The following is a 13,496-nucleotide window of genomic DNA, read 5'->3' on the forward strand; positions in this document are numbered from 1 at the left end:
CTCGTCCTCCCGCCGATGTGACGGGGGAACGGCCGCCGCGAGGGACCGGAGGGGAGCGGCTCGGCGGAGGGGAGCCGGAGCCTGCGGACGGGCGGCCCGCCAGGCACCGCCTCGCCGCCGGCCCGCCCGGGCAGCGCCTCTCGCCGCCCCGCCGGCGCACACGGCAGGACGCCGCCGCCCGGGCGCCCCGCGCCAGGCCGGAGCAGCGGCCCTGCCGCGCCAGGCCGGGCCGGGCCCGGCAGCGACTCGACACCGCGGGCCGCCGCGCAGGCCCCGGCGGGCGCACAAAATGGTCGCTGGAAGGCCTGGCGGCAGGGCGCCGCGCCGGGGCACGGGCAGGGCGAGGCAAGGGGGCTGCGGGGCAGCGATGGCCGCGGGCGGAGCGGGGCCCGGCCGAGCGGCGGCAGGGCGGCGGCGCGCAGCAGCCCCGCGGCGGCGGCTCACCTCCTCGGCCTGCTTGCGCAGCGCCTTCTCCCGCTCGTACTGCGTGAGGAGCTGCTCGTTGTCCTCCCGCAGCAGCTCCAGCTCCACCTCGTGCTCCTGGTTGTCGGTGAGCACGGAGTCCAGGTTCTCCAGCACCGTCACCACCAGCGGCATCAGCTCCTTCACCACCTCCTCGTCGTAGCAGTGAATGAGCCGCTCGAACTCGCGGTAAATGCTGTTGGCCAGGCCCGACACCCGCTCCGACATGACGGAGCCCGAGCAGTAATCGTCGCCCGGGTACCCCCCCACGCCGCCATCGTCCAGCTGGATCTCCAGCATCGTGCCGGCCTGCGAGGGGACAGCTCCGCCGCAGCACCGCGCCGCCGCCTCCCGCCGCTGCCGAGCCGCCGCCGCCGCCGCGCCGCGCCCCGCCGCCGCCGCGCTCCGCCCCGCCGGCCTGCGCGCGCCAATGGGCGCCGAGGCACCGCCCCCGCCCGCGCGTCACGCGGCGCGAGGACCGGCCCGCGCCCGAGCGGCACCGCCCCGCGCCCCCGGCACCGCCCCCTTCCCGCCCGGCCGGGGCCGCCCGCCCCCACCCCCCCCCCGCCGCCGCCCGCAGCGGTCCCCAGGCTGCGGCTCCGGCCCCGCCTGCGGCGCCCCCCCCCCCCGAGTGAGGCCCCGCGGCCTCCGCCGGCCGCGAAGGGGCGGCGGGGACCATGGGGACATTCGCGGTCGCCAGACGGAGCCGGGCAGGCAGCGTGCCCCACTCGGCTCCCCGCACGGGGGCAGTTTGCCCGCTGGGGAGGCTTTAACCCCATCCACGATAACATCTCCCCAGGCGAGCCATCACCGCGTCTCTCCCCAGACACGTGGGGGGCAGCGGGTACATTTAAGATCAAGCCCATCCGCGGTTAGTTTCTTGCTTCGAGGCCTACGGCCACACAAAGGACCGTACCGAAGCGTCGGCTGCGCGGAAGGGCAGCACGCAAAACGCCCGGGATCCGCAGGTTTGATCGCTCGGTGCTGCAGAATGACAGCTACACAGCAGACCCACGGCCAAAGCACAGCGTCTTCAAGCAAGCTGCAAAGTCATACTGCCTGCTGCAAAGCCAGCTTCTCTCCAAGACCTGTGTATCTGGGTTAAGAATCAGCAAATCTGGCTGTTCCCATATATCGGTCCATTTAGTTCATCCTAATTGAAATCCAAACCCAAGTCTGCACAGCACGGTCTGGGCAAAAAAGCAAACTAACTCAGGGCAAACGTCCCAGGTTTGAGTACGTTAAGCTACAAACTAGAGAGGCCTTCAGCATAAAGAGTACAATGGTCACAATTACTCAGTTCTTTCGTATTTAAACTTCTAAGTTCTCCAGCATCTGACAAAAACCAAAGAAGTATTATCTAAATTGGATGTTGTTCAGCCTGAGGTCTGAGCTAGAAAGAATCTTTTTTGACGGAGGGGGTCAACTTCCAGCCAGAAGTGTTAGAACCTAATTTTGCCACCCAATTATTAATGTAAAACCTCCAAACACCTTCAGACCTGCAAGTTTCTTCTTAGTACCTATGAAAATCAGGCACTCCTTTGCATCCACACAATAGGTGTTTCAATTTAGATACTTAATTATATTTTCAAGATCAAGGTAGCCATAGCTACTACAGTGAAAGCAGAGAAGGACCTATTCAGACAGGGACAAGGGAACAGATAAAACCAGAGGTCAGAAGTTGCCATTTTAAGTCTTAAAAAAAAAAAAATCCAGCACCTGAGCCTTTGAAAGCAGCAGCACAATCAGAGAGATTAATCAATAGATTGCTATAAGCAGCAGCACACTCTGAAAAGCAACACACTGCCAGAAACCAGAGGCAGCCTCCAGCATTAACAGCATATACACTATAAAAGGCAAATTGAGATTCATATGATACTCATTCACTTCATGTGGTACATTTGTAGAGATTCTAACAAGGGGGTTGAAATGGGAAGCAACGCTCCAAAACGCACGTTATCGGCATTTGCCAGTTCTTGCTGCTGTGACCAGAAAAATTCATTACATTATTATTCATCTTGATGCCCTCTTGTGAAATATCCTTGTGAACAACCTACCTGTGAAGGATACTGCTTTTCACATTCTTAGTTGAGAAAGCAGAGGGATTCTGAAATATCAAGGACATGCTTTACTATTCTTGACAAAGAAAAGGCAAATAAGTGAGTTAAATTCTTTACGTATATCTGAAATGCAAAAGTTTTTCATTTAGGTGTTCTCTCATAAGAGGCAAATCTGAATTGGTCACTAGGAATAGGAATGGTTTACAAGCTAGGTAAGTGATTTACATCCTTGGAAGAAATGAACATAGCAGCTGACCAAGGGGTATTTCTTAATCAGCCAAGCTGCTACTACCTTTGTAACTCAATGCCTAAACTAGATTTTATTATATGCAAAAGTAACTGTTCAGTCACCTGATGACCAGAAATATTCAAATTAAGCACCTCTAAAATTCTTTGAAGGATTCTCTCTCTCCGCTTGCAAGGCTTTTCTAACTAATTGAGATTTAAGTCTAAATCAAAACTGTCGTAGGTTTACAATTATAGTTGCCATTTCTAATTTTTAAAGAAAATAAAATATTTCAAGATTATGGAGCAAAGTTATGGGCAAAAAATATAATCAAAAGTTAAACTTGCCTTTGTAGCATCCCAAATTTCTCCAAAACCTAGATCTGCTTGACGATGGAGTTTCCAGTGCTATCAATTCACAGAAACATCACAGCTGTGATAGCTTTCACAGCTGGAGCATCCACTATCACATTACTACAACCTGGCTATCCTCAGAAAGATACTTGATTTATGTTTGTGAAAATAAGAACAGAGCCGTGTTCTCTGCTACTCCTCTGGTAGTTAATGGCCTTTCAGTAGTGTTTATTTGGTGATATTGTCTCCTCTAAGCATGCAGAACAGACCCTGCACCCCATCACACAAGACGAATGGCCAAACTGATATCTCAGGATTTATTTCAGTAAAATGACAGATAGTAGGGATGTGTTCTTTTCATTACTGTGGCAAGACTTCAGCCTGAGACTAATGAGTTGACACAGGACTTCAGGCTAATTGTGCTCATTTGTGTTAGTTGCATAAATATTAAGAGTCAGGAAACTACAGTGTGGCTGTACTCTAGGTGCCATTCATCCAAGTCCAGTCTTCTTACTTTTTCTCCCTCAGATTTTCTACATGTCAAGAATAGACACTTAAAAACACAATGAATGGACAACTTAGGTGTCTGGATTCTTGAAACAGACACCTTTTACCGTTGCTTTATAGATAAAGAGCTTTTCCTGAGCAATGAATTAGCATTTCATGCAGAGATTTGGGGGGGGGGGGGGAACTTACACAAAAACCAGGCAAAGAGAGAGCCAAGAGAACTCTATAGCCCATTTGCTATAGACAAACGCTTTCAGTCTGGTGGCAAAAGGAGGCTAGACAAACAATTGCTTAAATTAACAGCTTAAAATAAAGGATAGGTTTTCAGACAGGGCATTGTTATTAAAGGCTTAAATGTTGAAAAACTTGGACAGAAAAGACATATGGATTTTACAACACTATTTAAATCTGCATTTTGCGGTACAGCTGGTTTAGTCTAAAACACAATAATTTAACAGATCTGTTTTTATAAGCAAACAATACTTCATAGTACCTCTCCTGCAAAAGTTATTAATAACTGTTATTTGTATCTTGTTAGCTGCCTTTCCTTTAGTTAGCCCTTTCAATAGTTTATGTCACTGGAATCCCAAATATTGGCTCTTATTAGGCAAACTGAACAAGCCAAAGTATATAGTCTTTCTGAAGTTCAACTGGGCAATGCTACAACAAGTGGTGCAAACACTGTGACCAAAAAAAGGGATATCCCACAAAGTTATACATGAGTGTATTGTTCATAGCAAAATTCAAGGCCCATTTACCTAGAAAATCATCCCCAATACTACATTATTTGGTAGACATGGAAATAGATTTTTCATGATAGAAGAAAACATGAAACATTTCATTCACAGAGGAATTGAGATGCTCACTTACATTTCTATGGATTTATTATAATACAAGTCTCACTATCCCACTATAGCAAATAAGCAAACCTAACATAACCTTCTGATCCTAGTGACCCATATATTGTCCTCAAAAATGGGAAAATGATAAATGTTTAACCTGAATGTCCAAGTTGCTTATTAAATATCCAGAAAAGAAATATCCCCTGAATTAGTACTAGTAAACTAATTAGTAATTATTGGTAAGTTATTAGTGAACTAATACTAGTACTTACATATAGCTATTTTACCTGCATACATGAAAAAAGCACTAAAACAGATGAATCCAACTGTTTTTTCAGACACTGTGTCTAGAATACCCCACATATAGTGAAGAAATATGATATGTACTATTTTCAAGCATGTCCTCAATTGAAAAGATATAATATAGGGTCTATAAAAGATATAATAGGGTAATTCAGGCCTCAAATTCATTTTTTTCAAGATTTATAAAAATTTAAAGGAATAAGAGTGTCCTCATGGTTTTTGTAAACAATCCAACGTAAACAGTTTTTTACTTAGATTTAAATGTTCCTTTCACCAGAATTTATAGAAAAATCTGTTGAGGTAGCATTTGGGGAAAAATGTGAAACAAAATGAAACTGTATGGTTTATTTTCACAGAGGAGGAACAAAATCATCCTGGTTATATATAATCAAGGAATTGCATACAATACCAACCGGAAAACATTTCTGTAGTCCATGCAAACTAAACAGGGCTTAAGGTAGATGAAATTCTCATAGCCCAAACAGGGTCATTTTCTATCATTAATAGTGAATGTGTATTTGTACTGAAGTAGCATCTAAAACTCCAAGTATAAATGTCTAAATGTGTGACTACACAAAGGCAGTAAGATCAAAAGTGATCCTATCCAGAAAAATCTTACAATCTAGAAAAAAAAATAGAAAAAAGGTCTTGCAAAAACACAGACAATTGGGAATTTTTCCATGCAGCAAATGAAAATTAAATACTGAGTCAGTGAGTTGTACATAATAACATACCCTGCAAACAGAAGTAATAAAGAACTCTGTGGGATTACAGATACATGCATATTAATGATTTTTAAAGAAATATCTATCTTCAAAGTGTATAAAACCAAAGATTAACAGCAATATACTCAGTAACTCATGTTTAAGAAATGCTTATCAGGTCTTAGAAATTCTTGTGCATATTATCTCTGTTTTATAGATCGAAGAAACCAAGGCAGACGTACTAAGTGGACCGCAAAGACCACACAGGGGAAGAGTGCTGGAGCTGAAATTAGAATAAAGGAGCTCGAGGGCTAAATGCAGATCCAGAGTCTGCATTTGATCTCAGACTTTTCATCTTTCTATGGCAATGTAAAGCACCTATGTGCCAGACAGTCTGCCTTCCGTGCACTGGCACTTCCTGAATATAATAGAGTTGTCAATGTAAGGGACATGCCAAAACGGGTGTAGTTGGATAGGTCCCAGCTACTCCCCTTTGCAGAATAGCTATAGAAAACCACTGCAGGCAAATCTCCGAGTACTCTGCCAGGTCTTAGACTCAGCTGACCTTAGACTGTGCAGTGTGAGTATGAAGGCAGCAGAAAGGAACCTCTCGTGTCCAGTTCCAGTTCCCGTATCGAGTCTAACCTGGCAGCATAGAGGACTGAGCTCACCATTTGTCAAAAGCCTCCTAATCTATACATTTGATTGAGAGCTCTTGAAGAAGTCATTATTATCAGTGATCCTAAAAGCTTCAAGTTATACAAAGAGAAAGCAGTTTATACCTACGCTCACAGCACAATTGCAATGGGAATATCACATCTCGTCTGTAATTAACAACCTTAAGTCTCGTTACTATTCCATCCTACGTTATGTTATTATACCTAACTGTATTGCTAGCATACTACAGATTCACTGCATGACATCTTTTGGGGAAAGCCACATTTATGTTAAAAAAGGCTGCTTGTCTCCCAAAAAGGAAGAATTGACAGAGAAATAATGATTTTGTCTGGTCTGTAATTAATTATGGCATAGATCACCAAAAAATCAATCTCTCATGAGACATCTGAATGTACTAGTCAGATTTTCAAGCGTTCTCCACCCACAGCAGCTCCAACAGAGTGCAGTGGATGCAATGGACATATACACATAGACGACAAAGATGAATGCAAAAAATCCCTCCGAAAACCTAAAACTCAAGCAGCTGACCAACATGTTTGGCCTTGACTCCCACTGTCCTTCATGTGAACTGTTCAGCTAAAAGTTGCACTGTTATCCAAAACAAAAATAGCATACTGCCAAACTTGATTGCTACTTCGTGTGTATTTAAAGATAATAGGAATAAACATTTACAATATCAGGTAAAAAGAGAAAGTAACAGACAGGTACAGGGTGAGAGACAGCTTATGCTATGACGTATTTTGGTTCATTCCTTGTTACATGCAAGTATTATGTTTTAATTTCATATAATCTAGAGGGTATATAAAAGACATTTATAAAGTTTTCTCATGTTTTGCCCATACACATAATAAACTATAATAATGAGAGCAGCACTGATTAAAACCCATTAAATTGCAAAGCCTGATGAGTTCATGGTATTACCCACACTTCTTGACTGTAATCTCAAAAGGTCCAGCAGGCATCCTTGAGGCGAGGTGATCTGAGATTAATTACATTCTCCTTTCTCCGAAAGCCAGCTTGTTTGAGGTCAATGGAGTTGTTAAAGCTCCTGTTGAAAAAGACAGGTGGTTGCCCGAAGTTAAATTAAAAATACGTTTCTGTATTTATAAATCCACAAATAATTTAAAGTCTACTGATGAGTCAAGAAACTGAAGAAACGCTAGATGCTGCTACGTGCGAGAAAGAGTTAAAATTACCACTTCCACATGAAAAGTTGGCAAGGAAAAATATCTGCTTATGCTATCCCTCTTGTTTTTATATTGCACCTATCATAGGAACTTATATATCATCATTTTGTCATTTGTTTAACACCAACAGTATGCTAAAAATGAATTATTTGATGGATATGACTACAAGATCCCTGCCCTAAACAGTTTCCTTATCCAAGTAGACAATACAAACAGACAACACACAAGTAGTGATAAACTGAGACTACGTTTCAATACCCATACGTTCTCCATTTAGCTTTTTTTTATTTTTTATTTTGGACAGTGGGAACTTTTCTGTGTGAAGGAATAAACATTTTTAGTATTTATTTTGATAACATCTGGCCAAGGAAAATATTAAATTGATTTTTAATTGCTAGAAATTCCTCTTAAATGAAGTTCAGCTGAAGTCCAAGGTGTTGAGTTGTTTCTGCAGAAAAGGATGGCATCAAATACCAATATTACAGCTGTGGCAGAGGCAGGATTTCTGTAAACCAAACTTTCCTTTCGAGTGATTATTCCTGTTTAAAAATACCCATTCAACAGAAATTATTTGTGCTTCCTTTCTACAAAATAGTATCTGGGGAGTCAACTGGTAAAATTTAGCTGCAGGAATGTATGCATATTAACCTTTTGAAGAGATTTATCTTGTCTAGCATTGGAATTGTTTACTGGCATTCCTTTTAAGTTTAAAAGGTGGCGTCGAATAGTTTAATGAAACTCATGAAGTATTTTAAAGACAGTATTTATGGAAGACCTCTTAAAATCCTATAGCAACACTAACCAATGCACATAAAGCCACAGAAGCTTCTTCCATACTTGTTAAGGTGAGGAAAAAACGTTCTGTTAATTTTATATAACTTCATTCATCTGGGAATTTCTGAACTGTGGTAGTGACTTGTGGTTTGACTAGAGCATGTATTTTACAAAGATATTCAGCCTTGATTATTAATTAGACAATCTACCATATCCCTTGGAAATCCTGTGCCGTATTTCATTTTGAAATTCTTTATCTTCAGTTTCCAGCTACTGGATCTTATATATCTTTTGCAGGACTCAGGAGCTGTCTAGAATCATCAGACATCATTCCTTAGTAGGTACTTACAGATCACAGACCTGGATATTTCCTTCTCCCTCAACCCCCTTTCTGAGTTTGTCCAGTTCTCTTTGGAGTCAAGAAAACGGCACGCAGCTTCCTAAATTATTATATGGAGTGTCTACCAATTAAATGGACTGTAAAAAAAAAAAAAAAAAAAAAAGACAAAAATACATACTGGATACCTTCACGACTACAAAAGTAGTGTTCAGATTAGCCGTGTACGTCCGTCCACCCTACTGAGCGCGCCATCAATTTTGCAGATAGTACTCTCACTTACTCAAAAATTAACTAACTGCTTTTATGTACTGCTTCACTCTTTGGGACCAAGGGAGAAAGAGAGTTTATCCTCTCCGGTCTCCTACATTTCTTCAGTAGCGTAAATGGCAGCAGTAGAAACAGGACAAATGACAAAAAGCATTTTCAATCAAGGAGCAAGACTGTGCAAATACCAGACAAGATCTTCTCAGCCACAGCTGTGGGAAGCGGAAGAAATCAGAGTGTTGTCAGGGGCTGTGTAACGTGTAACGTAATCCATCCCCTATCCAATCCTAATGACTAATCAATGAGGTATTTTGAAGGTTCTGGCAGAACTGTAACAAGAGCCTTAGGCTTCAGAGGGTGCGGAAAAAAAAAGGAGGAAGCCAGGCTGCGTAGGAAAGCTTGCAAGAGATTTGTTTAGTGTTCATAAAACACCAGTAAAAGCAACTTTTGTTCTGGATGAAGTCTCTGAGATCCACAAACATGGATTTCTAAATCCCTGAAGGCAATTCCCCTTCTTTTTTGTAATCTGCTTTGAGTCCTTTAAAGAACATAAGAAAGCAGAGGTGTGTCTTGAATTCAGGATTAGGACTCTGATTCTGTCTTTGAAATGCTGCAAGTAATTATATTTGTGACAACAGTATTTTGACTAAAGAACAGACTTATAAAAATTTCTGACATCATTTTCTTCCCATGTGCTGGCTTGCTACATTTTTAAATTGTACTACCTATTGCTGTGATGATAGGATTCAGCAATTCAAAAATCTATCTTTCTCCTCTAGATCTCTTCAATGAATTCCTGAAACATTTTCTGGACAGAGTTTTAAAAATGGCATCTTTAAAGCAAATGTCTTTTGGACACTGTTCTCCAAAGTTAGCATAGACTCAGTTATTATGTATACACGTATCTTCTGATCCATCACAGCAAACTTAAGCACGCTGCTCAGAGACCCTTGAATGACATGGAAACTGTCACTGTGAACAGACCGCTTCTGTACATAGGTAGCTCAAACTCTCCATGCTGCCTACATTAGCCATAAACGGAGTGGAGCATTGACTTATTTTTTTGTTGGGCTTTTCATGTTGGTAGACCACACGAGAGATGTATTTGTTCTTTTCCATAAAGGTCTGTGCTAACCTCCGTTAACATCAGTTCTAATTTACCAAAATACATTTGTCTAAATCTGAATGATTACTGTAACGTATGTCTACTGTTCATTATGATTTTTTCAGTCTTCATCTGATTTTCACGTTCAAAGCTTTGGGGGATGGCTTTGGCTTTCCTTTATTTAATCATGCACTAATCAACCCATGCACTAAACAACTTGTCCTCAGTACTCTCAGCTTAAGTTCCCTTGAGAGCTCTGCAACACAAGAGGGAGCATTATGCAAATGGTATAGGATTTCTTTAAGATGGTATTGTGCTAATCACCAACCACTGATTGCAGTGGTGATCTGCTCTAAGGCTTTGTAGGATCAGAGTTCCAGCTTCTATCTCCATATTTTATTAATTCTCATCGCTTTTTTTATTGATATCCAAGTGTGCTTTTCAGGGCAAATGCTAATTATGTTCATTGTGACTATTAACACCAAAAATTCATGCAAAATATAAGTTCAGGGTAATTTTTTGACTAATTTTCATGTGGACTTTTTTTTTTTTTAATCAGATATTAAATTGATGAGTAGATCTTGAACTGCAGGCAAAAAAAGATTTCCTAAATGAGGCCAGGATGTCCAGGCCTGTTCATTTCATCCTAATAACTAACTTTGGCCCCTTTACTCCCTGTACTGTAAAATATAAAGAAGGGGGGGAAAAAACCAAGAAAGCCACATTATACGACAAATGTGGGAAGTGTAGATGTACAGGATACTTCCTTTGAACACTCACCATCTCTTTTACCCCTCCCTACAAAAGTTTTGCCAAAGGCAAGGAAGGGTATCTCATGGCACACTATGAAACCTATCACCTAGTAGAGAAGAAATGCAGTAAAATGTGCAGAAGTTTATGATGTTTTCAGAAACACTGACTGCTGTTTAATGTTTTCTAGTAGCCCTTCTGGACCTGATATCCTTCCATGTTAGTGAGAAAAACAAAGAGAAACATGAAACGAGTAAGATGGGGGATTTCAAATGTCAGTTTTGATACTTATATTCTATATCCACATTCTGCTTTTTTCCTGTGTCCCACACATTGAGCCCAACCATGTTTTTCCTCCTCTAATTTCAGTTAACAAACTGCAGGTGACAAGGACATGCCTGACTAGGGGCAATCTTATAAGCTGAAAAGAGGCAGCTACAACTTACCAACTTACCAGAAGCTTTACATTAACTCCCCCATATCTTTCCATTTGATTTTTATAAAGGAGGAGAGAGGCTCCTGCAGACTTCACTTGCAGAGCTTCTAGAAACCTAAGCAAGATTTAAAAGAGATCTTCAATACAAACTTAAGGTGACAGATAAATGCTCAGTTTTGGCACTAATGGATGCAGTACAAATAGCTAGAGTCAGCTTGCCATTATTAGAAGTTCAGCAAATAGGGAAAATTCTGCTTCTGTGACATGGGCAAAGAATACAACTAAATAACAAGACTCCCTAGTTTAGTGCCATATTAAATCCATCACTGATTTTAAGGACGGTCCCGAACCTGAGGGAAGGACAGCTTTGAAGTTAGCTGGAATGAGCATTAGCAAATGGAGCAGTAACATAAGAGAAGGTTTACATTATTAATTGCATTAGAGAGTTCCCTCATGAACAGTGAGAAATTACAGGAGAAAGGAAGAATAACTCATCCCTCAGACACAACAGCAAACACACACATGCACAGAAGGGTGGGTTTTCCTGAGAAAGACTGCATTTGTAAACCCTCCTCCTTCCACCTGCTTATGCTGTGCACAAGGGATTTTCCTCCCTTCCAGCCATTCGGCCTCTGAGATGAACAGCAGAGATCATCTGACAACAGAGCCTCTGGCAGCATCAGCAGCAGAAAGACATTTCTGAACTTGGCAGGAAAACAGCCTCACTGGGGACTCAGCGGGTCTCTGAGTGAAGACATTTGCTGGTCAGCAAGAAAAATACACAGTCATAACAATAACAACATGGCAAAATATGTTAAATGGTTGAATATTAATGCTCCTGGTTCTCCTGTTTTTATAAGAAATATACAATTCATTGCATAAAGTATAACATATGTATTACACTAAGACTGTCAACCTAAAATCACGCTTCTGCTTGAAGATGGTGTATTTACTAGAGCTATACTTTTACCAGACAGCTTATGACTGAAGAGATAATAACAAAAACATAGTCTCTTTTCTTTCCCCCCAGAATTGACAAAACCTGTCACAAAACCAATTTCACTGTTTTCTTTCATGTAAGTCAATCACTTGGAACAGAGAATGTAAATAATGGCAGGCTTTAATAAGTTATCCAGTCAACTCAGAGGACTGTTCACAATACTCGAAGATTTCATGGGACTCAGGCCTTGGCGATGGAAAATCCAGAAGACAAGAGGAAACATACACCAGAAGAAACTCCTGGTTTTAAGTTAAAAAAAAAAAAAAAAGGTATAAAATCACAAAAACTGGCCCAAGAACTTCAAGGGCAGGAGAAGGATTTGATACTACTTCCAAAGGGCTTTCTGTAAAATGGAATTAGAATTATCTACATAGGTTTTTATGGCAGGGCTACCACCAGGACTTCCGAGGGCTTCAGGAAATAACAAAAGATGTGCAATTTTGGAATAAATTTACTGTAGAGACAAAAATGTTATGATCATACATTTATGGATATACAGAGGTAGGAATCAGGTAACAATTAGAAAAAATTAGAATTACTGAACACCTGCAAATTCAAAGTTAAGACAAACGGAATTTGACAGAAGACACCTAATAGCCAGGAGACTGTTAAAATCATAGACATATTTACAAGTTAGAACTTAAGGCAAATCTTATGAATTACCCAGCTATCCACAGCTGTACTCCAGAACTGCAAACCCAGCACATATCTTCTAGATTGAAGGTTTTCTTCAAGGATGGAATCCACAGGTTATATTCAGAAGCTCCATCTGACTTGCCAACTTCCAGCTAGTTGATGTTTCTTCTCAAATATTAATTCTCTTCCTTGAAGCTCTAATGGATAAAGAGCGCTCTTCCTTCTCTTGTCCCTTTGAATTGTTCTGCTTCTTGTCCCTTAAGTGTTACTACCAGAGGAGATTTCTGATACACTGCTACTTCTTCAGTTTTCAATTTCTTGAATCTTTCTAGTCCGTTTGTGACCTAAGTTCACACCTCTTCTGCTGCACAAAGTCTTCTTACTGGATAGACGATAGAAATAACCACAGGTTTCAGGTTCAGTATTCCCAAATGATTTCTGGATAATAGATTTCTGATCAGTCATATTCATTTTGATTCTGTTCAAGGAAGCTCTCAGCAACAGCAGAGTCACCAGAGCTGCTTACTTAGAGATTGAGCAGGAAAGTATTTCAGTAGGTCATATTCAGAAAGTTATCTTTAACTGACAAGAGATCTGAAGTTGTTTTTGTGCCTGTCCGTCTTCTCACTAAATACATAAACATCCTGGAAAACCAACTTGAACATTTGCTCAGTTTGTGAAGTATGCCAGCAGTGTTTCCAACTTCTTCGTACAGCAACAGTTTTGCTACTTTCTGTACCAGCCCAGTTGATAACTGCTTAACTCAAGCAGCTCAGCTCTGACAACATATACTTCATAGACTATTCCAGACATGCAGTAAACCTAGATTTGACAAATCATTCAAACTTCCATCATGGATCTCTCACAAG

The 13,496-nt window shown here is 41.6% G+C and overlaps 1 protein-coding gene across 1 annotated transcript in view; it reads right to left on the reverse strand.

The window, feature by feature from the left end:
* The window catches only part of MAPK8IP3 (mitogen-activated protein kinase 8 interacting protein 3), an 86,853-nt gene extending 86,045 nt beyond the window's left edge, over positions 1 to 808 (reverse strand). Inside the window, exon 1 of the mRNA XM_013939942.2 lies at positions 445 to 808. Coding sequence (XP_013795396.1) covers positions 445 to 762 — 318 coding nt within the window. The 5' untranslated portion in view covers positions 763 to 808. The remainder of the gene's footprint in view (positions 1 to 444) is intronic.
* Between the last annotated feature and the right edge of the window lie 12,688 nt (positions 809 to 13,496).

Source organism: Apteryx mantelli, chromosome 16 (assembly GCF_036417845.1).
Source record: "Apteryx mantelli isolate bAptMan1 chromosome 16, bAptMan1.hap1, whole genome shotgun sequence".
NCBI lineage: Eukaryota > Metazoa > Chordata > Aves > Apterygiformes > Apterygidae > Apteryx > Apteryx mantelli.